General features: G+C 43.4%; 1 protein-coding gene across 1 annotated transcript in view; it reads right to left on the bottom strand.

Moving 5' to 3' along the window:
- KATNB1 (katanin regulatory subunit B1) overlaps window positions 1–25,639 on the bottom strand; it is a 324,176-nt gene that overhangs the window by 232,383 nt on the left and 66,154 nt on the right. The window contains exons 9-12 of the mRNA XM_030203568.1: window positions 15,981–16,096; window positions 4,200–4,271; window positions 3,635–3,785; window positions 3,249–3,433 (exon numbers count right to left, since the gene is read on the bottom strand). Coding sequence (XP_030059428.1) covers window positions 3,249–3,433; window positions 3,635–3,785; window positions 4,200–4,271; window positions 15,981–16,096 — 524 coding nt within the window. The remainder of the gene's footprint in view (window positions 1–3,248; window positions 3,434–3,634; window positions 3,786–4,199; window positions 4,272–15,980; window positions 16,097–25,639) is intronic.

Below are 25,639 nucleotides of genomic sequence, written 5' to 3'. Positions count from 1 at the left end.
CGCGAAGGAGCCGCGCGGGAAGAATGGCGCTTAACTTTAACCGTTTTAGTGCCGTCGCCCAAATTAAGGGCGTTCATGGCATTAATGTCTCCTACCTCAAGGGCGGCCCAAGAAGAAGCCGTCCGAGCTGTAACGACCTGGTGTCCCAGTGAGTAGCTGCAATAAACGTTTAAATAAACGTCGAAATAAACGCCTTTAAGGACGTTCAAATTTTTTTTTTTTTTTTTTAACGGAGCCAGCGGGAGGGGGGAGAAAAGGAGGGACCTGGCGCCACCAGGTTTGCACTTGCTCAAGAAGAGCCCTCAACCCCAGGCACTCAACAAAACCTAAAAATTAGGCTTGGAGGCCTAGCCAGAGCTGCTGCTGTGTGTGACCACCACCTGCTGAGATAGAGAACATACTGAGGAGTTTCCGGCAGCACATGACCACATATAGGGAGGCAAAAGTTTGCTCTCTATCTCCACCTGCTGGTAGATGGACACAACCCACCAGTCTATGGATTGATCAGCATGATGATATGGAACTTGTGGTTATGCCCCATCTACCAGCAGGTGGAAGACAGTGCCATAAGAGGCACTGTACAACTGTTCCAATTCAGTATTTCAGTAACAGAGCAGTTGTATATAAAGGATTCATGAACAAACTTCTTCCTTCTTTAGAACAACATGAGGAATAATGAAAACTACTAATATGGAAAAACAACTCCAATGTGGACAAAAAAAAACAACTTTAAAATACTTGGCATACCTGTACAGAAAAGCCTTAAAACTAATACATTAAACACGTGGAATGGAATAAAGAGGGCAAGTTTTCTGGACTGATCTGTTGGGACTAAAGGAAAGAAAATTAGAAGGTAAGATCTAATTTCTCCTTCCTTAGGATCTTCATCAGATCAATCCAAAACTTGGGGGATGTATCAGAACAATCTTCGAGTTAGGAAGGGACCAGATAACCCTGTTACATGCACAGAAGCTCAAAGGGCTGCTTCTTTCCTGGCTAAAATATCCAGACTCTAATGGCCAGAAAATGTATGAATGGAAGACCATGTTGCTGATTTGCAAATCTCCTCCACTAATACAGTATATGATCCCAGTACTTTTAGGTACATACACTGTTTTTGGTAACTGGATTGTTATGGGTTTTGGGCACTCACTCCACAAGAAGCATCTTGTGGTCAGGGTAATTTCCTGGAAGCAACACTGGAACCCAGTTAGCGGATGGGAGGTTAAAGGACAGTTCCTCAGGGGTTGGAGCTGGGGCCTATTCTGTTTAATACATTTGTGGATGATATTGCTGAAGGGTTGGAAGGAAAGGTGTGACTTTTTGCGGATTACACAAAAATAGCCAATACAGTGGATACCCTGGAGGGAGTAGAAACAATGGGAAGGGATCGCCGAATGTTAGAAGAATGGTCGAGGGTCTGGCAGTTAAAATTTAATTAATGAACCATTACAGAAACCAATCTGTAATGGTTTCTGTAATGGTTCATTAGTTGAGTGATAGAAACTGAATTTCACAGAAATCCAGATTTTGAAGAGTTAAAATTTAATGCCAAGAAGTGTAGAGTGATGCACTTGGGGTGCAGAAACCCAAAAGAGAGATACCGGATAGGAGGGAAGAGAGACCTTGGGGTGTTGGTGTCTGAGGATCTAAAGGTGAAGAAACAAGGCGACGGCCATGGCCAGAAGGATGCTAGGCTGCGTAGAGAGGGGCATAACCAGCAGAAGAAAGGAGGTGTTGATGCCCCTACAAGTTGTTGGTGAGGCCCCACTTGGAGTACTGTGTTCAGTTTTGGAGGCTTTATCTTGCTAAAGATGTAAAAAGACTGGAAGTGGTGCAAAGAAAAGCTACAAAAATGGTATGGGATTTGCATTGCAAACCGTACGAGGAGAGACTTGCTGACCTGAACATGTAAACCTTGGAGGAAAGGAGAAATGGGTGACACGATACAGACGTTCACATATTTGAAAGGTATTAATCCGCAAATGAACCTTTTTCGGAGACGGGAAGGCGGTAGAACTAGAGGACATGAATTGAGGTTGAAGGAGGGCAGACTACGGACTAATGTCAGGAAGTATTTTTTCATGGAGAGTGTGGTGGATATGTGGAATTCCCTCCCGCGGGAGGTGGTGGTGATGAAAACGGTAATGGAATTCAAACATGCGTGGGATAAACACAAAGGAATCCGGTTTAGAAGGAATGGTTCCACGGAATCTTAGCGGAGATTGGGTGGCGACACCAGTAATTGGGGAAACAAAATGGGAGCTGGGCAGACTTCTACGGTCTACGGCCTGATTGTGACTGAATAGAAAGGGATGGGCTGGAGTGTAAGTTTTAAGGGGCTTCAACGTTAGCTTCACAACTAAGTACAAGAACAGTACTGGGCAGACTTCTACGGTCTGTGCCCTGAGAAAGGCAAGCACAAATCAAACTCGGGTATACATGGTAACACATACCATGTAAAATGAGTTTATCTTGTTGGACAGACTGGATGGATCGTACAGGTCTTTTTATCTGCCGTCATTTACTATGTTGCTATGGCATAAGCTCAGGTGGGCAGTGGCTGTTGGGACCCTCAAGTAGTTAAGGATTAACCCTTGGTGGATGTTGACCACCCTTCAACATCTTCTGTCCTTCTGTGACTGTTCTCTTGTGCTTGACTGCTTAAATATTTTAAATTTAAATGCTTTACTTTTTGTCTATTAGATTGTAAGCTCTTTGAGCAGGGACTGTCTTTCTTCTGTGTTTGTACAGCGCTGCGTACACTTTGTAGCGCTCTAGAAATGTTAAATAGTAGTAGTAGTGGTAGAAAGGAAGCAACACCACTAATTGCATGCTTAAGTTTAGAACATGTAACAGACAACTGTAAAGACTAAACACACTTTATATGCCATCACCAATGTAAATCTAGATGAGACCAAATTATAACTACAAACCACCGGAGAAAACTCCCATCACTCTTAATTTGCTATGTGTATTAATCATGGCAGAGAGCAAGTAGCCTAGTAGACAAATTAATAATGGACAGGAAACCAGGAGACCTGAGCTTAAATTCTGCTTCTGCACGTCATGTGTTAGGACCTTGGACAAGTTATCTATCTCCCTTTACTTCAAGTATCCAGTTAGCTTGTAAATTGAGGCAGAACGTGTCATACTCTGCATGCAATTTGTTGCAAATGACTGTTTTAGTTCACAGTATAGTATTTTATAAAAGACAAAATGTTTGACCCACTGACCCTCTTCCTCACCTTTGAGGTTTAGTGCAGGAAGTGACCGGCCTCTCATAATTACGTCTGATAGAAGATCCCAGGGATGGAACTTGTGATGAGGGCTTATCTTGGATGGGACCTTGTACAGCACACCCAGACTTCTTCACCTTGTTCAAGTCCACGACATAGGATGTAGTGATGGTCAGGGAGAATGAGACGCCAATCTAAAAACATCAGTAATATACACCACCGATTAGAAACTGGTGTTAGCTCAATAAACAACTGCAACATAGCATAGCACTTGTATCAGAGTAATGCAGAAGGGCTGTCGCTGCTCAATTGCCATTGTTCCTGCTCTTTTTAGAGATGCCTGAAATAAGATGCCCTGATTGTTAAGTATCCTCCCCTCCTATGGGGGTACTCACCAGTTGATTGTTGCAGATTGCCATATCAGCAACTTTCCCCCAACCCACAGGCACCACATCAAAGCAGCGTTCTGGCTCCCAGCCATACACATGCAGGGAATCCTGAGAGCTGCTGTACAAGCAACAGCCATCCAGGTTAAACAGAATGCTCCTGGGAAGAAAAGAGCAAAGAATAATTACCATCAATATGATTGCAAACAGCAACACTTCCCCTTCCAAGCACACACACAGCACAAGACCCTACTTCCTGCTGCACTGACACTACATGAGGAAGCACAGCAGGACTAGAAACAGGGGAGTTTCCACCCATAGCACCAACAAGTGCATCTCAGTCTGGACAGCAGTCCTCATAAGCTCTCGCAGCAGAGCACAAAAACAACCAAATGAGATTCCGCCACTGTGAAGTTCCACAAAATAGTACCCTGCCTGTTCCAGTCAGGATGCTTGATATGTCAACTTGATCATAGCACTGTCATGTTTATACAAACAGGAATCCAACAGTATGGGTTTCCTTCCAAGAATGCCAAATCAGTACTACTTTTGTTCATTGTGTCTTGGTACATACCTAACTGCACTGGTCTCCCCTTCAATGCAGCTCACCATCTGGAACTTCTCCAGGTCCCAGAATCGGATTGTCCTGCAAAAAAGGAAAAATTTGGGATAAGGTAATTCAGCAATTCTGCTGCTAAATTTTGTAACGAAGTGAAAATTCCTTCTTGGTCCTAAACAGCTATCATAAACCAACCGATATTTAAAACTGTTTAACCAGCCAGGAATGGCTTCTGGCCGGTTAAATAGCCTTAAGCTGGCTAAGCACTAATATTCAGCACAAGATAGCCGGCTATCTCAGCTGAACATTACTGCTGAGCAGCTAGCCCGGTCAGCGGCTATGTTGCGTGACATAGCTGGTTAGCGCCAATACTCACTGGCTGGCCGGCTAAGTTTAGCCCAACTTGACATTTCGTCCTTTAGATTGTAAGCTCTTCTGAGCAGGGACCGTCCTTATTCGTTAATTTGTACAGCACTACGTAACCCTAGTAGCGCTCTAGAAATGTTAAGTAGTAGTAGTAGTAGAATGATCCACATAAATAGCAGGTCTATCTTGGGCCGCTATAACTTAGCCCAATCCAATCCAACATTTATATCCCACCTATCACAAAATGCCTAGCCACCCACCTGGGGTTACCCCGCAGCCACTTACAGAGTCTATCCCCAGAACAGCTCAGGTCCGCCTGCTTGTGCTCCTCCCACTGACTGGGTCATAACTGCCTCTGGGCGAGTCTCCTGCTCTCAAATTATCCCCAGCGATTTCTAGGTTACTGGGGCCACACTCCCAGTGGTCCCACAGTTCCCAGAAAGTACTCACAGACCCAACACACAAACCACCAGGATTTATCATCAGTCCAGATAGCAGAGTCAACAAACTAAGCAGATTTATTGTCAACTTGAACAGTGAACAGAAAAAGCGCAATCAGCAAAACAACAACAGGTAACTGAAATATGGATCAATTATAACACTAACTAAACATTTATTTACTTTCTAAAAAGTACCTGGGAAGATCAGGACATAACTGTTCACAGAGCCTCAGCAAAGAGATTCTACTCTCTTTTCTTCCTGGCTAAGACTGAGGCAAAAACCATACATTCCAAATGAAATTGAGCTCCTGGGCCAATCAGAGACCAGAAAAGTAAAAAAAAAAAAAACTGGCCACATCACTGCAGGTCTTTTCTCTGTTAACAGCTTTAAGCATAAACATGCATTACCTGCTGGCCAATCTAGAGAAATACACTTCAAGAATTACACAAGAATTAAGGCAGTTTTACAGGCTTAAAAACCTACTGTTCTGTCACACCACCTTTTTCAAAAAGAATCAAAGCAAGTTACAACTAGAAATAATCATAAAAATGAAACAAAGGGAATCAATCTAAATACTTGATAAACAGATGGGCCTTCTTCAACAATTTCCGAAGCGTCAAATAATTGGACATAATTTGTATAGATACTGGAATATTATTCCACATCTTGCTAGAGTGATAACAAAATGAGCTGTCATGAAATCTTTTCAGTAAAACTCCTTTAACTATTGGATAACCCAAGCTAAAAGTGGAGCAAAATCGGGAAGCAGATCTAAAAGAAGGAATAGACAATTGTATATGGGAGCTCGGACATAAGCCATGAATAACTTTGAAGATCGTGCAGGCAACCACTGTAGCCAACGCAGATCCCTCAGTAATTGTAGCACAAACTTCCTAAACTGAAAAATCAATTTTGCCGCAGTATTCTACAACAACTGTAGTCTATTTAATACATTTCTATTAATCCCTACATATAAACCATTACAGTAACCCAGTATTGCCAGAATTAATACTCAATAATGTTCATGGAAAAATGGAGATCTAATAGTCCTTAGCTGACAATGGAACACCATGTAAGGAGCTTGAGTAAGATCTACTTTATCAGCTGAGTCCAGTAAAACACCTAAAACTCTTTCAAAAGTTTCAAAAATGTAGTTGCTCCCCTGACTTTAGAGTGACAGCTTTAGAGATACCCAATAAAGTAGGACTAAAATATATTAATTTTGTTTGGAAGTTATTTAGTTTTAGTAAATTCTCAGTTGCCCAACTATGAGCCTTTTCTATACAATCCTCTATTAATTTTTGACTGTCTTCATAACCCAATTCTAGAGGTACTAAAATGAAAATGAATATTGACTTAATTGGCTATGTTTTTATTGGCCAAAAAAAGACCAGAAATTCAATGCTGCTCTCCAGATATGGCCCCGGCATTGAGAGTTAGTTGGACGCCCTCTCATGGTCTCAATATTAGCCCCAAAGTGTTTTTTGTTTTCCCCTGAATTATCATGGAGAGCCATTAAGCAACCAGACGTCTGAACTTTGGGAATAAGGCAGAGGGTAATACAACAATCAGCTAACAAGCTGACATCTCACAGTACAGCTCCATATTAAACTATTTTTTATCTATATACTAGGGATTAAGTTAATTGAAGTTGTATGTACTAGGGATTACGTTAATTGCAGTTAATTGATCAATACATTAATAATTGTGATTTAAAAAAATCAATCACGTTACAGCGTCTCCTCTAAACATCTCTTCTTATCTCTTTCACTCCCAACCTTTGTCCTTGGAACAATCCTGCATCTTTCCTCCACCCTCATTTCAACATTACCCCCCCCCCCCCCAATACATACACAGGTCTACCATAAAGGTGGTCTTCTGTTGGTCCCCTGCAGTATTTCACATAGGCTGCCTGCGGCCTGGTCTATAGCTTTCACTGACTCGTCCCACCCATGCACAAACAGGAAGTGATGTCAGAGGAGGCAGGACAAGCCAGCAGGAAAGCTTCAAAGCAGGCTGCAGGCAGTGTAAGTGCAACTCTGCTGCTGCCAGGGACCAACAAAAGACTGCCTTTAAGGTAAACCGGTGTGTGCGTGGTTTTTTTTTTTTTTTTTGGGGGGGGGGGGGGGGTTGATGTTAATCACAGTAGACAGGTTTGGGGGGGAGGGGGGAAATTGAACTGCAGACCTGTGAGCAGAACTAGAGGGGCCACCTATGGAAGTTATGGCTAAGGTGGTGAGATCCAGCAGCTATGAGAAGAGCTTGGTGCTGCTCACCACTAAAGTTTGCGTCACTGCTCATGAGGGTGGAGGGGAGAAAGGGAGAGTTGCTGGACAATGGGAGGGAGGGGAGAGAGAATGGACCCCAGGAAAGAATGAGAAATAAATGGACCTTGGGGAAGAGGAGATGGAGTAAAGAAAGAGAAAGGGAGATATGTTGTTTCTGGGGGTGGGGAGATCTGTCATTTAGGGTAGGGAAGGGGGATGGGATTTGATATACCATTGTTCTGTGGTTACGATTAAGTAGTTTACATATTGAGCCTGCGATGAGCAGGAAAGCGCAGGGTACAAATGTAATAAATAAATATACAGGTACTTATTTTGTACCTGGGACAATGAAGGGTTAGGTGACTTGCCCAGGGTCACAAGGAGATACAGTGGGAAATAAATAAGTGAAATACCTTTAATTGTGTGATTAACTGCGATCAAAACGTTAGAATTGTTAGATTAATCGGAATTCAAGCGGCATAGTTCCACGATTAATCAAGATTACAAATTTTAATTGTGATGCAGTCCTACAATATACCTTTCAGACCAGACCCTCGCCACAAGTTCAACCCATGGATCCTAATATTTCCTTGATTAGAGTTGACCATATTCATCACTACAGCCTTGCAGATGACTAAAGTCAAAGAAAGGGGATGTGGAAAAAATAAAAACCAACAACTTCAACAACTTAAGAAAGCAGTGAAGATCACCTTGCTCCTGAGCAACAAGTTCCAAGAAACTGAAAAAAGGAAATTTCTAATGAAATAAGGGTCTCCTCCTACAATTTGATATGTCAAGCACGTTCAACATGGTCAACCATAATATTTTACTGAACATCCTTGAATATTTTGGTATTGGAGGAAAAGTATTGAAATGGCTTAATGGTTTCCTAACCACAAGAACATATCAAGTGATATCAAAGTCAATTACATCATCATCATGGAAACCTGAATTTGGAGTGCCTCAGGGATCGCCGCTTTCACCAACTCTCTTCAACTTATTGATGACTCCACTGGCCAAGCTACTGTCCAATCAAGGTCTCAATCCATTCATTTATGCAGATGATGTCACAATCTACATCCCATTTAAAAATGATTTAACAGAAATCTCAAATAAAATTAATTGCAGCTTCCAAATAATGAACATGTGGGTGGATGCTTTCCAACTGAAGCTTAATGTGGAAGAGACACAATGCCTTATTATCTCATCACAATATAACAAGATTAAGTATACCAACATAAATACCCCAAACTTTACTCTTCCTGTTTCAGATACTCTGAGACTTCTTGGAGTCACAATTGATCAAAGTCTCACACTAGAAAATCATGCAAAAAATGTAACAAAAAGAATGTTCCACGCAATGTGGAAACTCAAAAGAATAAAACTATTCTTCCCAAGAGAGGTATTCCGCAACCTGGTGCAGTTAATGGTGTTAAGTCATTTGGACTATTGTAATTCCATCTACACCAACTGCAAAACACAGATCTATATATATAAAACTCACCCTCAACGTTCTATTGGCTGCTGACGTCACTGAAGCCAAGGTTCGTATGTTCGAAGCTCTGAAGCCTCAAAAATCACAGTCTCTGGGCCCCGCCCTCGTGTCAAACGTTATGACGTTGACGGCGGAGGCGGAGCAATTCACCGCCCTCGCGTCAAAACGTTATGACGAGGGCGGAGGCGGAGCAATTCACCCACATCGACGACGGGTGGGGGGGGGGGGGGGAACCACAGGAAAGCCTTGCTAGCGCCCGTTTCATTGGCTCCAGAAACGGCCTTTTTTTTACTAGTCATTAAGAAACTCCAGACGGCCCAGAATACTGCAGCCAGACTAATATTTGGAAAAATGAAATACAAAAGCGCCAAGCCCCTCAGAGAAAAATTACACTGGCTCCCACTAAAAGACCATATTACGTTTAAAACCTGTACCCTGGTTCATAAAATTATTCACGGCGAGGCCCCGACATATATGTTTGACCTCATAGACTTACCAGCAAGGAAAACAAAAGATCATCATGTACTTTTTTGTACCTCCACAACCCCAATTGCAAAGGACTCAAATATAAATCGATATATGCTTCTAGCTTCTCCTACGCCTGTACGCAAGCATGGAATGCATTACCAAGAGCCATAAAAACAACACAAGATTTGCTAACCTTCCGGAAACTACTAAAGACCAACCTGTGGTCCTTCATAATTGAACTGACACCAAAACTTCTACCTGAACAAGTTATCTATGATCTCTTACTATTTATTTACTATATTCACCATGATATTTGCTTACTATAATCAAAATGTCTTTATTGAATGTTTCATACTACCCTAGTTCTCTTACACCTGAAATGATTTATATACCTTTTATTTCTAATTTATGTTATATTTCTGTACTTTAAATGCAATAATATTCTGTATCTCTCCGTTTGGTAGTGGCGCCTGCCATTACGGCATAATGTAAGCCACATTGAGCCTGGGATACAAATGCAATAAATTAATTAATTAATAAAATAAATGTGTCATTAAATCAGTGCAGTTCAGGATGGACATTCAAAGATGCAATCTTTTCTGAAAGGACTGAAGAACAACCATTTATTTGTCCAAATTACAAGATGGAGAATCAGATTTCTCAACAAGAGGACAGGATGGACAACATGCTCATGTACATATGATTACTCTCCACCCCTCCCCCCACAAAAACAAACCACAAAAAAAACCTTGAAAATGTGGAAAACAGATCTAGAGGTAATAAAGTAGACTACTGGGATCTAAGAAACTAGTTTAATACAATTTATGAACAGATTACTCATTGAGGGGCCCTTTTACTAAGGCGTGCAGGCACCTACAACGCGTGTCAAATTAGAACTACCACCCAGCTACCGTGTGCCCCAGGCGGTAATTCTAATTTTTACGCACGCCCAATAATCTTTTTAATTTTCTACCGCATGGCACTAACCAGGCGGTAATCAGCAGTGTACGCGCGATGATTACTGCCCGGTTAACGCGCGAGACCCTAATGCTGTCAATGGGTGAAGGTAAAGTCTCAGGCCCAAAATGGATGCCCGCTGATTTTTATTTTGCTGCACATTCATTTTCGGCCAAAAAAAAAAAAAAAAAAGGCCTTTTTAGCAGGCGCGCAGAAAAATGGAACTGTGCACGTCCAATACACGCGCCTACACCAGTGCAGGCCATTTTTCAGCGCACCTTAGTAAAAGGGCCCCTGAATTCTTACCAACCACTCTCCACATTATGTGCAAGTGCATGTGTGTAGCTGTAGTTTTACAAGAGCCAATGTAGTAAAATATGCTAGGCTCTGCATACAAGTTTGTGGTTGCCCTAATTGTGCACATGACTCAGGCAGGCATCAGCGCACAACTGACTCATGATAAGAAAGGTACAAGCTATTAAAACACAGATTTAGGGAAGTGCGCAGAATACCTGAGCACAAGAATGAACTCTGTGAAGGATGGGGGAGTAAAATATTAGCTCATTCTTATCAGTATTGAGGATTTCACGACTGATTCATCTCTGTACTACAAGTGTACCGGATCTGAAATTTTTTTCCCAGCTTTTTTTGAATGGGGTGGATCAAAAAAAATAAAAAGGATAAGAAGCCGAAGGGGAGGTGTGCTGAAATAAATTTAAGTGCTCACTGTTGACAAATACAACACAGTAAATTATTGATATTGCAACTGCGGCATAACTTGCTGGACCCCAAGCTCCCTCTGTGGCCTTCATATCATGCAGTGTTTCCTGCACTCTGATAGTACCATTTCTCATGCTGCCCTCAACTCAAAGACTTCCACACGATTTCCAGTGCACACAAGAGCTTCAACCATCTGAGCCTGACACCACTATCGAAGCCTTTCTTTCTTCAGGGACCCACCTATCTGCACAGACGTTGTGACTTCATTCTTTTCTGAACTTTATAGTACTGCTTTCCGCTCCAGACTTTTTTTTAAAATCCAGACTCGGGCAACAGAGTGGTCAGGCAGGAGGGATGAAAAGAAGGATCCAGACTCCTCCAAGTGTTATCCTCAAGCACAGGGGCAGTCACCAGATCAGGACCCACACATCCCTCAAACTAAAGGACCAGCTCTCCAGCTGTCCCCCAGGAGCCCTGGCTACATCTCCAGTTCAGTCCACAGCTGCACAGGTCAATAACCTGGAGACGGAGAAAACTGGAAGCTCGAATCCTAAAGACAGATTAGGACTGCCAGTGGGTGGTTATAATAAGGCTGGATTCTGAAAAGCTGGAGGGAGAAAGGGGGTAAAGAAACTCAAAAGGTAGATGGCAGCCAGACTGGGCCTTGCCTCAGTCCAAGCTGGAAAACTGTTGAGAAATTTGCTCTGGAAACACATTTGGAACCTGTAACTCTCATGGACAGCTGTGTGCGCCGTTTTTGTTTCTTTTAGAGATAAGCCGGTGATTGAATCAGAGATATTTTAGTTCAGCATAAAGTTCTAGTTCTTATTCAGTTACAAAACTTGTAACTTGTATTCTTATTTTATTCTAGTTCCGATAACTAATTCTAGTTTTTATTCAGTTCTCTTCCAAAAATTTTAGTTCTTATTCAGCTCACAAGCTCATGACATATTTGAGCTCATGCTTACCTATTTTTTTAAATATCAAAAAAAATCAATATTATGTTCACTATAATTGTTGGAGTTTAGCATTTAAGTTTTAGAAATACTCACTTCCAAGCAATTTTCAAGTCTATTTCTTGGTCCATAAATCATCATTCATAGAAAGAGAGAAAAATGTAGGCAGATAAAGACCATACGGCCTATCCATCCATGCCATCTACTATCCCTATCATGCCCGCACTTGTCCCAAGCTCTTTTGAAATTCAGATACTGTTTTCGTCTCCATCCTTCCACCGGAAGGCCGCTCCACGAATTCACCACCCTTTCTGTGGAGTATTTCCTCAGGTTACTTCCGAGTCTATATCCCCTTTCACCTTCATCCTATGCCCCCTGGTTCCAGAGCTTCCTTTCAATCAAGACTCACTTCCTATGTACAGTGGTGGAAATAAGTATTTGATCCCTTGCTGATTTTGTAAGTGTGCCCACTGACAAAGACATGAGCAGCCCATAATTGAAGGGTAGGTTATTGGTAACAGTGAGAGATAGCACATCACAAATTAAATCCGGAAAATCACATTGTGGAAAGTATATGAATTTATTTGCATTCTGCAGAGGGAAATAAGTATTTAATCCCTCTGGCAAACAAGACCTAATACTTGGTGGCAAAACCCTTGTTGGCAAGCACAGCGGTCAGACGTCTTCTGTAGTTGATGATGAGGTTTGCACACATGTCAGGAGGAATTTTGGTCCACTCCTCTTTGCAGATCATCTCTAAATCATTAAGAGTTCTGGGCTGTCGCTTGGCAACTCGCAGCTTCAGCTCCCTCCATAAGTTTTCAATGGGATTAAGGTCTGGTGACTGGCTAGGCCACTCCATGACCCTAATGTGCTTCTTCCTGAGCCACTCCTTTGTTGCCTTGGCTGTATGTTTTGGGTCATTGTCGTGCTGGAAGACCCAGCCACGACCCATTTTTAAGGCCCTGGCGGAGGGAAGGAGGTTGTCACTCAGAATTGTACGGTACATGGCCCCATCCATTCTCCCATTGATGCGGTGAAGTAGTCCTGTGCCCTTAGCAGAGAAACACCCCCAAAACATAACATTTCCACCTCCATGCTTGACAGTGGGGACGGTGTTCTTTGGGTCATAGGCAGCATTTCTCTTCCTCCAAACACGGCGAGTTGAGTTCATGCCAAAGAGCTCAATTTTTGTCTCATCTGACCACAGCACCTTCTCCCAATCACTCTCGGCATCATCCAGGTGTTCACTGGCAAACTTCAGACGGGCCGTCACATGTGCCTTCCGGAGCAGGGGGACCTTGCGGGCACTGCAGGATTGCAATCTGTTATGTCGTAATGTGTTACCAATGGTTTTCGTGGTGACAGTGGTCCCAGCTGCCTTGAGATCATTGACAAGTTCCCCCCTTGTAGTTGTAGGCTGATTTCTAACCTTCCTCATGATCAAGGATACCCCACGAGGTGAGATTTTGCGTGGAGCCCCAGATCTTTGTCGATTGACAGTCATTTTGTACTTCTTCCATTTTCTTACTATGGCACCAACAGTTGTCTCCTTCTCACCCAGCGTCTTACTGATGGTTTTGTAGCCCATTCCAGCCTTGTGCAGGTGTATGATCTTGTCCCTGACATCCTTAGACAGCTCCTTGCTCTTGGCCATTTTGTAGAGGTTAGAGTCTGACTGATTCACTGAGTCTGTGGACAGGTGTCTTTCATACAGGTGACCATTGCCGACAGCTGTCTGTCATGCAGGTAACGAGTTGATTTGGAGCATCTACCTGGTCTGTAGGGGCCAGATCTCTTACTGGTTGGTGGGGGATCAAATACTTATTTCCCTCTGCAGAATGCAAATAAATTCATATACTTTCCACAATGTGATTTTCCGGATTTAATTTGTGATGTGCTATCTCTCACTGTTACCAATAACCTACCCTTCAATTATGGGCTGCTCATATCTTTGTCAGTGGGCAAACTTACAAAATCAGCAAGGGATCAAATACTTATTTCCACCACTGTATTTATGCCACATAAGTAAATGTCTATCATATCTCCCCCCTCTCCTGCCTTTCTTCTAAAGAATACATATTGGAGATCTTTAAGTCTATCCATATACGGTTTATGACAAAGACCACTGACCATTTTAGTAGCTGCCCTCTGGACAGACTCCATCCTGTTTATATCTTTTTGAAAGTGTGGTCTCCAGAATTGTATACAATATTCTAATGAGGTCTCACCAGAGTTTTATACAGGATCATCATCACCTCCTTTCTCCTACTGGTCATTCTTCTCTTTCTGCACCCAAGCTTTCGCTGTCACCTTTTCTACCTGTACATCCACCTTAAAATCATCACATATGATCAAACCCCAAGTCCCGCTCCTTTTTTGTGCACAAAAGTTCTTCCCACCCTAAACCATACTATTCCCTCGGGTTTTTGCAGCCCAAATGCATGTAAGGATACTGAAGAAATTGGAGAATCGGTCCAGAGGGCAGCTACTAGAATGGATAGTGATTAGAGTGGCATTTTGACTAAAATGTTTAATTGCGATAAATTGCACAGTTAAAAGGTATTTTATTTCTTTCCCACTGCAGCTTCTTGTGACTCTGGGCAATCACTTAACCCTCCATTGCCCCGGCAAAAAGGGCACAAAATAAATAACTAAATATAATATGTAAACTGCTTTGATTGTAAACACAAAGGAGGTATATCAAATCCCATTCCCCTTCTCTTACCTAAAGGGTGGAATCTCCCTCCCTCCCCAAGATCCAACATCTCTTTCTCTTCCTTCCCTCCCTGCCTCTCCTCTTCCCCCAGGTCCATCATCTGTCTCTCTCTATTTTCCACCCCCATGAGCAGCAACACAAACTTGGTGGTGAGCAGCACTAAGCTCTTCTTGTGACTGCTGGAGCTCACTACCTCAGCCACAAATTCCACCAGTGGCTCCTCCAGTTCTGTTCATGGTTCTGTGGCTCACTCCTCTTCTCCCACCTGGGGTTTGGCATCTATCCCCCCCATCACTCCCACCTGCCTCTATACATTAAAGGTGGTCTTCTGTTGGTCCCCAAAAGCTGCAGCATTGCACATAAGCTGTCTGTGGTCTGCTCCAAAGCCTTTATTCCAATCCATCCGGCACGGAAAGAAAGCTTTGGAGCAGACCGCAGGCAGCGTATGTGCAATGCTGCCTCTACCAGGGATCAACAGAAGACCACCTTTAAGGTAGACCAGCGTGGTTGGGGGTGATGTTGAATTGCTGATGAGAAAAAGATGGCAGGTTGCACCAAAGACCAGGGGGGAGGGGGAAGGAGAGAGTGGAAGAGAGCAGAAGGAGACAGGAGACACTGCAACATGATTAGATTTTTAAAAATTACAATTTTTTTTTCAGCGCAACTAATAACTGATTAATTCATAACAGGTATATAAGAGCAAGGATAATTATTTATTTATTTAGTTAGTTAGTTACTTCTAATTCACTTGATATTTTATCTTTAACATCTAATTTGCTTGATATTCTTATATACCTTAATTGTAACTCTTCTCTAATTGAGCCTGCAAATGTGTGGGAAAATGTGGGATACAAATGCAGCAAATAAATAAATAAATAAATAATTTTGCTGTCCTATTAGTGATCTTTACCATAATGCTTCTGGGGAAGACTTAAAGATCTCAATCTGTATACTTGGAAGAGAAGCGCCAGAGGAGAAAGATACAAGAGTAATCTAAGGAAAAACTTAGAAGCATGGAATAGCCTCCTGATGAAGATGAAGACCGAGTTCAAGAAAAGTGTGGGACGAACATGTAGGATCTCTAAGGGAGAGGAAGGGATAGTACATAGTATGGATGATCAAAATTTTCTGTTTCTATTACAGCTGCCTTTCTAGGGATTCAGTATGTCACCTTTAGTGCATTCAAGCTTATCCAAACCTGACAGGCAAGATTGAAACAGGCTGATTAACAGCTGAAGAAATTCATTTCACTTAAACTGCATACATTTCCCTCCATTAATTCTTACGTCTCCTTCTTGGCCTCTGCCCTGCCTGTCCTGTACCCTTACTCTCAACCCCTCAAAATCAATTTGTGGCATTCTGGCCCCTTGGAAGGCTACCCTTCGATTTCCCCTGCTTTGTCTTTACCTGTCAGAGCTGCCTGATGCAAGGAGATATTCATTGGGATGAAACTCCACAATGTTCACGGGGCCTCTATGTGCAGTAAATTCAGAGATCATCTTCCCAGCAGCCAGGTCCCAGAGCTGCAAAAAAGGAAACACGTAAAAATTAGTCTATTGCTTTTTATGGGAAACACGTTGCAAAATTTACAGCAGTGCTCCATTCCAAAGGCCTTCCTCACTCTTCCAGCACTTTGGCCCAGAGTAACAGACAAATAGGGAACAGAAGATGGTAAAAGACAGTATCAAAATAGATCTTCAGACATGCCCCTCTCAAAGAGTCACACATGCTATCCCTGCCCCAATACCACCCCCTCATGTATCCACCACACCTCATACACAACCATATCCTGGAAAAGAGAAATTGTGTTTTACTTAATTTTCTTTAGTCATACCCAACCAGTCCAGAACCTGGGGACACCCCCCTCCCCCGTGTTGTATCTTAAGTCTACGACAACTGTGAACTAAGATGAACAGAACTTCAAAGCAGAAGAAAAAACAGCAGAGAATGAACTAAAACTCATAACACTAACGTGACTACATCTTCCATAATAATCTGGAAACACAGACTAGATGGCACACTGAACTGGTCTGGAAGGACTAAAGGGAAAGAAAATTATCAAGATAGACATTTTTCTCCTTCCTTAGCATCCTTAACAGACCAGTCCAGAACCTATGGGATGTAACAAAACAATCCTCAAGAGTGGAATGTGAAAACTCTACCCAAAGTACTTTGGTCCCAAACACTACCTCCTCTCATGAACCAACATCAAGGCTATAATGTTTCATAAAAGCTTGCAGCGAGGACCAGGTTGCCACTTTACAAATCTCCAAAGGGGGTACCATATGTGCTTCTGTTCAAGTTGAAACCTTCCTAGTACAATGCGTTGCGATGCCTAAGAGTACTGCTTTCCCCATAAAATGTATGTAGATGCAATAATTTCCTTTAACCAGTGAGATATTGTAGATTTCAATGTCGCCTTACCTTTCCTAACATCGCCAAAGAGGAAGAGAAGTCTATCCAAACTTAATTCATTGGTGACCTCCAGATATCGAAGTAAAGCCCGAACATCCAACAACCTTATAGAAGCAAATTTGTTTCTCTCATAAACAAAGGAAAAAAAAGTGTCTGATTCATATGAAACAAAGAATCATCTTAGGGAGGAAGAAACTGTCCTAATAACCTCAACCCCCTAGCCTCACCCTCACAAGCTGGAAAAAGGGCTTCCTATATGACAAAGACTGCAATTCTGACACACTGAACTGAGGTAACAGCCAACAAAAAGCGAGATCTTTTACAGTGGTTCAAAGGGGGAAAGACCTAAAGACCAGAACACTAACTTTCAATTCCACTCTGAGTAAAGTGGTGTGGTAACCGTGTTAGTCCACTTTTAAAGTTAATAAATAGAAATAAAACAAAACGTAGAAAAGAAAATATGATACATTTTTGATTAACTTTCAAAGGTAACTCTTCTTCAGATCAGAAATGAGCAAATATTGACAATATCAGAATATATAAGTGATACACAAAAGCATTCCAATGACAGTCTCACAGTCTAAAGCATGCAATACAGTCATGAGGTGTTGGGAAAAATGTTGGCAGAACATATATATTTTTTAGGTATATTAAAAGTAGGAAGCCCGCAAAAGAATCGGTTGAACCGCTAGATGACCGAGGGGTAAAAGGGGCAATCAAGGAATAAAAAGCCATAGCAGAGAGATTAAATTAATTCTTTGCTTCGGTCTTCACCGAGGAAAATTTGGGAGAGATACCGGTGCCACAAATGGTATTCAAAGCTGACGAGTTGGAGAAACTGAATGAAATCTCTATAAACCTGGAGGATGTAATGGGATAATTTGACAAAATAGAAGAGTAGCAAATCTCCTGGACCGGATGGTATTTATTCATCCCAGAGTACTGATAGAATTGAAAAATGAACTTGCGGAACTATTGTTAGTGTCGCGCCGCCCACGCTGGCCGCGCTCTCGAGGTCCTTTGCATACCTTCAGGCTTCTTCCCCGGGAGCGCGGGGTTTGTGAGTCCTTAAGGCAAAATCACCCTCCAGGTAGAAAGGAGAAAAGACTGGACCGGAACTCCGGACTGGAGTTGTACACCGGAACACTCGGAACTGGAACGCACCGGACGGGTGCGCACTGGAGTGGGGCCTACTGGACTGGACACGCTGGAGTGGCCCCACTGGACTGGAACATACAAGAGTGAAACCCGCTGGGCTGGAACACACTGGAGCGGAACCCACAGAACTGGAACCCCCTGGACCTAGTCTTCACCTACACTTGACTGCCTACCCCCTCGGGTTGAGCCTTCAGGTTCTGGCAGCCGGTAGGGCTTACAGGAGCAGCAGGAATGAAGATCCAGGGGTGCCCCCGGGCACCTAGGCGAAGGCAAGGCGGACAAGCAGGAACTATCCGGGTTCTGGCAGTCAGCAGGAATCAACACAATGACTAGTAAGCTGGACCCAGGCTCATAGGGACACTGTATCCGGGCAACCCAGTCATACACAGGAACATACACAGAGCAAACTCAGGAGACTTGGAAGGCTATACACCAGCTCACAACTAAGCTGTGCCCAAGCTAACAAGTCATGCCCTGGACCCAAACGCAGAAGACTAGCAAGGCTTGACACAGGCTACAAGCCAGCGGGGCCTAAGCTGGCTAGTCTACACTAAGAACAAACACAGTCTTGGAATAGTGGCTAGCAAGGGCGGCTAGGCTCACTCTAGGAACAAACACAATCTTGGAATAGTGGCTAGCAAGGGCGGCTAGTCTAACACTAGAAATAAACACAGACTTGGAAATGGCTAGCAGGACGGCTAGCTGACACGAGGAACAAACATGGTCTTGGAAATAGCTAGCCGGACAGCTGGCTGGCATGAGGAACAAACCCAGTCTTGGAAATAGCTTAGCAGGACGGCTAGCTGACACGAGGAACAAACGTAGTCTTGGAAATAGCTAACCGGACAGCTAGCTGGCATGGGGAACAATCACGGGGAACTAGCAGAGCTATGCACAGGCAACAAGCCAGACGGTGCCTAAGCTAACTAGTCATACCTTGGAAACAAACAGAGAACTAGTGGAGCTAGGCACAGGCAACAAGCCAGACGGTGCCTAAGCTAACTAGTCATACCTTGGAATCAAACATAGAGAACTAGTAAAGCTATGCACAGGCAACAAGCCAGACGATGCCTAAGCTAACTAGTCATACCTTGGAAACAAACATAGAGCACTAGTAAAGCTATGCACAGGCAACAAGCCAGACGGTGCCTAAGCTAACTAGTCCTACCTTGGAAACAAACACAGAGAACTAGTAGAGCTATGCACAGGCAACAAGCCACACGGTGCCTAAGCTAACTAGTCTGAACAAACATAAAACACTAGCACGGCTATACACAGGCTATAAGCTACACGGTGCCTAAGCTAGCTAGTCAAACAAACATAGAAACTCACACAGAGCAAACACTGACACCGGGTACAGAGCACTCTATACTCCAGGACCTTTGGATGAGATTAGATGAGATGAGATGAGATGAGATGAGATACAAAGGCCAGGACTGTAGTCTTCAGGTGACTAATAAAGCCCCTCAACACCAGAGCCACAGGTGCAGCAATCACCTTGCAACCAAACAGAGGCTTGACACTCAGAGCAGGCATCCCATAGAAAGTAACAGCGGGAGCCATCTTGGATACTGGCAGAGACGAAGAGGCGGCAGCCATCTTGGAAGAGGCATAGCCCACACAGGTGAGGTTCAGTAGGGCAATCAGCACACAGAGCCAGAGAGAACCTAAGACAGACACAGACACAGAGACAAGCAGAAGCCAGCACAGACACTGACTCCCAGAAACAGGGTAAGTCTGAAGGGTGGCACGGCCACAAACGGGACAGTTAGTAATATGTAATTTATCTTTAAAATCGAGCATAGTACCGGAAGATTGGAGGGTGACCAATGTAACGCCGATTTTTGAAAAAGGTTCCAGAGGACATCTGGGAAATTATAGACCGGTGAGAGCCTGACGTCAGTGCTGGGCAAAATGGTAGAGACTATTATAAAGAACAAAATTACAGAGCATATTTAAAAGCATGGATTAATGAGACAAAGCCAACATGGATTTTGTGAAGGGAAATCTTGCCTCACCAATCTATTACATTTCTTTGAAGGGGTGAACAAAGATGTGCATAAAGGTGAGCCGGTTCATATTGTGTATCTGGATTTTCAAAAGGCGTTTGACAAAGTACCTCATGAAAGACTCCAGAGGAAATTGGAGAGTCATGGGATAGGAGGTAGTGTCCTATTGTGGAATAAAAACTGGTTAAAAGATAGAAAACAGAGAGTAGGGTTAAACGGTCAGTATTCTCAATGGAGAAGGGTAGTTAGTGGGGTTCCCCAGGGGTCTGTGCTGAGACCGCTGCTTTTTAAAATAATTATAAATGACCTAGCGATGGGAGTAACTAGTGAGGTAATTAAATTTGCTGATGACACAAAGTTATTCAAAGTTGTTAAATCGCAAGAGGATTGTGAAAAATTACAAGAGCACCTTACAAGACTGGGTATCTAAATGGCAGATGATGTTTAATGTGAGCAAGTGCAAAGTGATGAATGTGGGAAAGAGGAACCTGAATTATAGCTAAGTAATGCAAGGTTCCACGTTAGGAGTCACAGACCAAGAAAGGGATCTAGGTGTCGTCGTTGATACGTTGAAACCTTCTGCTCAGTGTGCTGCTGCGGCTAAGAAAGCAAATAGAATGTTAGGTATTATTAGGAAAGGAATGGAAAACAAAACTGAGGACAATATAATGCATTTGTATCGCACCATGGTGCGACCACACCTCGAATATTGTGTTCAATTCTGGTCGCCGCATCTCAAAAAAGATATAGAAGAATTAGAAAAGGTGCAGATAAGGGTGACGGAAAATGATAACGGGGATGGGACGACTTCCCTATGAGGAAAGGCTAAAGTGGATAGGGCTCTTTAGCTTGGAGAAAAGACGGCTGAGGGGACATATGATAGAGGTGTATAAAATAATGAGTGGAGTAGAACAGGTAGACGTGAACCATCTGTTTACTCTTTCCAAAAATACAAGGACTAGGGGGCATGCAATGAAACTACAAAGTAGTAAATTTAAAACGAATCAGAGAAAATTTTTCTTCACTCGTGTAATTAAATTCTGGAATTCATTGCCAGAGAATGTGGTAAAGGTGGTTAGCTTAGCGGGGTTTATAAAAGGTTTGGATGGCTTCCTAAAGGAAAAATCCATAGACCATTATTAAAATGGACTTGGGCAAAATCCACTGCTTATTTTTGGGATAAGCAGCATTAAATGTTTTGTACTTTTTTGGGATCTTGCCAGGTATTTGTGACCTGGATTGGCCACTGTTGGAAACAGGATGCTAGGCTTGATGGACCTTTGGTCTGTCCCACTATGGCAATACTTATGTACTTAACAATTGACTGGTTAAGATGAAACTTCAACCAAAGGGATGAAGTCAAAGAGTCCTCTATTCAAAGCACGAGTACCTGGACCTGACACAGTCCATTTTTCAGGGTCACAATACAACTTGCCAAGAAAAGAGGGAAACCTGGTGCAAAACACTAGCACAGCAATGTAAATCTGTCTGTAGTGTCAGACGAACGCAGAAGCATCCAACAATATTGGATTGATGTTTGTTCGTCAGGTGCTTCTGAGTCCGTCCGACACTAGAGACAGATTTACCCATCATCTCTCCCCTCCCCTTCCTTCCACAGGACAATATTTTCTCATTCTCTCTTCCACCCCCTCCCCCACCCCCCCGCCTGCTGCAGCATATGTCCATCTCCCACATTTCTCTCTCCCAACTATAGTCTAGCATCTCTCCCCCAGTCCCCCACGTAGTTCAGGGTCTCCCCTCTCTCCCCAGGTCCCCCCTCCCTTGTCCAGCAGCTCTCTCCTCTCCATCAGGTCCAGGACCTTTCCTCTTCCTCCTTCACTCTGCAGGTCCAAGTGCCTCTCCTTCCCCCCACCACTTGCAATCCTTCAAACATGTCTACTTCACTGGGGTGTAGCAGCAACAAACAAGCAGTCTGCAGCCAGCACCAAAACCTTTCATCTGTCACATCCCAACCCCCTTTGATGCAACTTCCTGTTTGCATGGAGGCAGAATGTGGCAGAGAAATGATTTCAGGGCCTGTGCAGACCGCATGTGTTTATTGCTGCTGCGGGGGGTGGGGGTACAAGAGAAATGCTGCACTCATGGGAAGAGAAGAGATGTGAGAGAAACATCAAGGCAAACTTGACAAAATAAATAAATAAAATGCAAAAACAAAACAAAAAAACCTACAACAACAGTCAATGTCAAGGCAGGGGATTCACTGAATCCCTTGAAGGCCCTGACCACATGTCACTGACTGGTATACTCCATCACTGCATTGTCGGTTGAAAAACTTCTTGTGACAATTCCAACTCCTCCGAGTTAAGTGCCTGCTGAAAGAGTCCACCTAGGAGTTTTGGGCTCCAGGAATGTGGGCCACAAAAAGAAGCAAAGGAGATTCTTTTCTGCCCAATCAAACAAATAAGTCACTCGTTGGCTATTTGCAAACTGTGCCTCCTTGCTTATATAGGCAACTGCTGATGCATTATCTGAAAACATTCGTGCCTGTCTGTCCTAAACTGAAGGAAGAAAGGACTGAAGTATTAAGTGAGCTCCCCAACTGTCATCATAATCAAGCTTGGATGAAGAAGGTTCATCCCTTGACAGGCACTGGTGTCCTGAAGCCATCACTTCATCCTGCTCCACTTAAAGCATCCACAGTAGGCATATATTGTAATCCTGAATCACTGACCACAGAGATAGGAAACCATACTGTACCAGTCTCATATGGGCCCATGCCCAAGATATGAGGTCTATAGCTGTCACCATCCACCCTAGAACATGCATGTAATCCCACGCCAATGGAACAGAGCATCTGACCAACAATCGGATCTGAGATTACAGCTTGATGCATCTGTGGTGAGCCAGGAATTCCATCCCTATTTGATGTTCAACCTTGCCCTAAGTACTAAAAGCTCCTGTGAGATTGACAATTCATCCTAGAGACCACAGAAGCTGTAAGACTTTGATGTGACTTCCTCGCTTTCAGGCTGTGAGACTGCCCAGATCAAAACTAATCATCCAGATAGGGAGAACCCGATCCCTTCTTGACACAAATATGCTGCTACCACCACCATCACCCTGGAAAAGGTCCAGGGTACTGTGACTAGACCAAAGGGCACAGCGCAAAACTGGAGACTGTTGCCTAGGATCACAAACATCAAGAATCTGATGCAGCAGCCAAATTGTTACGTGAAAATATGCTTTTTTTAGCTCCAACAAGTTTAAATACTTCTCTGACAGTACAGCTATTATCACAGACCTCAAAGTCTCCATTCTAAGGCAAGTGACCTTAGACTCAATTTACACAATGAAATAATATAGAGTATCTCTCAGTATCTAGTTCACTTTCAATGTGTGACAATAATTTGAACAGCCGCCCTTTTTGGTTGAAGCTCTGCATAGAGATAACTTTGGGAGGAGAAAAGCAAAGTCTAATTTGTAACTATTGCTGATGACATCCAAGACCCACTGCTGTGATTGAGGGTCATTCCTTCAGGAGTGCCAGACATCCACCTACACTTACCAGATAACTGGAAAAATGGACCTCTAGATCTTCATTGCTGAGCTCGGGAGTTCCCAGAAGGTCAGTTACCTTGGGGAGTTCCCTTTCTGTCCCTATAAAAGGACAAATGCCTCACTTGAAATCTGGGATTTCTGATAACAGCTTGACTTACCAGGCCAGTAACTCCAAGTCGTCATAGCATGATTTTAATAAAACCCGCTTACCTTCAGGGAGTCTGATGCCTCAGGTCTCCCAAATCTAACCAGCTTCTCCAGGTCCTCCCCAAAAAGGAGTTTGCCATGGAAGAGGAGCCTGCTGAGATTAATTTTAAAAGCCATATCTGCTTAGTTGCAGAGTCACAGCAGCCACCTTGCAGAAACTGCTACAGCCATATCTCTGACTGAGGCCCTAAATCATAGAAGACATCTGTGATATGCCATACATTTTCCCAGATAAGAAGCCATCTGATGAGTTCTTGACATTATCTAGAGAAAGGCCTCTTCCTTACTGCATTCAGAGCAGCTCGAGATACGCACTACATATTAATTTTACAGGCAGCAAGGTAGAAATATCAAGGCTTGCTTTAGCAAGGTTTCCAGCTTATGATCCTGAACATCTTTCTACATGGATCCTCCTTCAACCGGAATAGTACTCTTCTTAGTGACCGCCATCACAAAGACATCAACATTGGGCTGTTGAAACTTCTCTTTATCATCTAGCATCGGTGCATAAAACTTGACATACCCTGTGCTACCTTGAGACCAGACTCTGGAGCGTGCCCACTCAGCAGACATCAGGGACTGAATGGAAGACTTCCTATACATTACCTGATTTTAGAGCCTCTTAAGGTTGGAGAGACCATAAAACCTAAAACATCCAGAGTCTTTGTATCAAGAGCCAGCATATCCTCTTCCTCCAAATGATGGACCACTGTGGGATCATCTCCTTCTGATGGGAGCTCCCCTTCCTCCAACTACCCCAAACTTGAGCCAGGTGGGAAGAACAGGGTGGGAGAAATACTGGGAGAAGTAGCCTAGTGGTTAGAGCAGTGGACTTTGATCCTGAGTTCAATTCCCACTGCAGCTCCTTCTGACTCTGGGCAAGTCACTTAACCCTCCATTGCCCCTGGTACAAAATAAGTACCTGAATATATGTAAACCGCTTTGAATGTAGTTGCAAAAACCTCAGAAAGGCGGTGTATCAAGCCCCATTTCCCTTTCCCCTTGTAAAAGTACTGAAAACTGCCTCATTAGCTTACCTGGATAATAGTTGCTGCATCTGTCTGTTCCTGTGGGGTCCCATGGTAAAATAGTGTCTCTTCCTGTGCTGTACACACCAGAAAAGAATCTAAGTAGTCTTCACGAGACCAGGCTCAGAATACCAGAAACTGCCTCTGTGGTCCTGCAGCTGAGGGGAAAGCGCCACTGTCCAAGAACAGTCCTTCACTTGACTGTGAGCAGCGCTTGATACGCTCTGCTAGTTTTCTTTGCCGCCGGAGCCAACCATGCTAAAAATTGAAAACAGTGCTGTGGCTTTCCTGGTACAGATGAGGTGCTAGTTGAAGAATCAGGAGCTGCACTACTGGATTACCCTCAGCTTCATCTCCATGACGCCACAAAACCCAGAAGAGAAGGAAAGGATTGATATGACTTGCCAATTAGCAGTTTCTTCATATGTTCCTGGTCTGTCCATCTGGCTAGTTCATAGCCAAAAAGCAAGTAGCCTTCTGTAAAACAGTGTGTATGAGGTGGGAGGATCTCAGACACCTCAGATTTCCCCTAACTGTGCAAATACGAACTTAACAGAAATGGAATACCACCATATAATTCTGTACCCCATGCTTAACTGAAACCTGGTCCCGCAACCAATTCTGCTTAACAGAGACCTGTTCAGAATCTCCATGTTCTGCCCATCACCATCTTCTGGAGACAGAGAAATATTGAAAACCTGAGGCAGCATGGAGCCTTGTAGGGCACAGC

Source organism: Microcaecilia unicolor, chromosome 5 (assembly GCF_901765095.1).
Source record: "Microcaecilia unicolor chromosome 5, aMicUni1.1, whole genome shotgun sequence".
Classification (NCBI taxonomy): Eukaryota; Metazoa; Chordata; class Amphibia; order Gymnophiona; family Siphonopidae; genus Microcaecilia; species Microcaecilia unicolor.
This window is presented reverse-complemented; position numbering and strand designations above follow the sequence as displayed.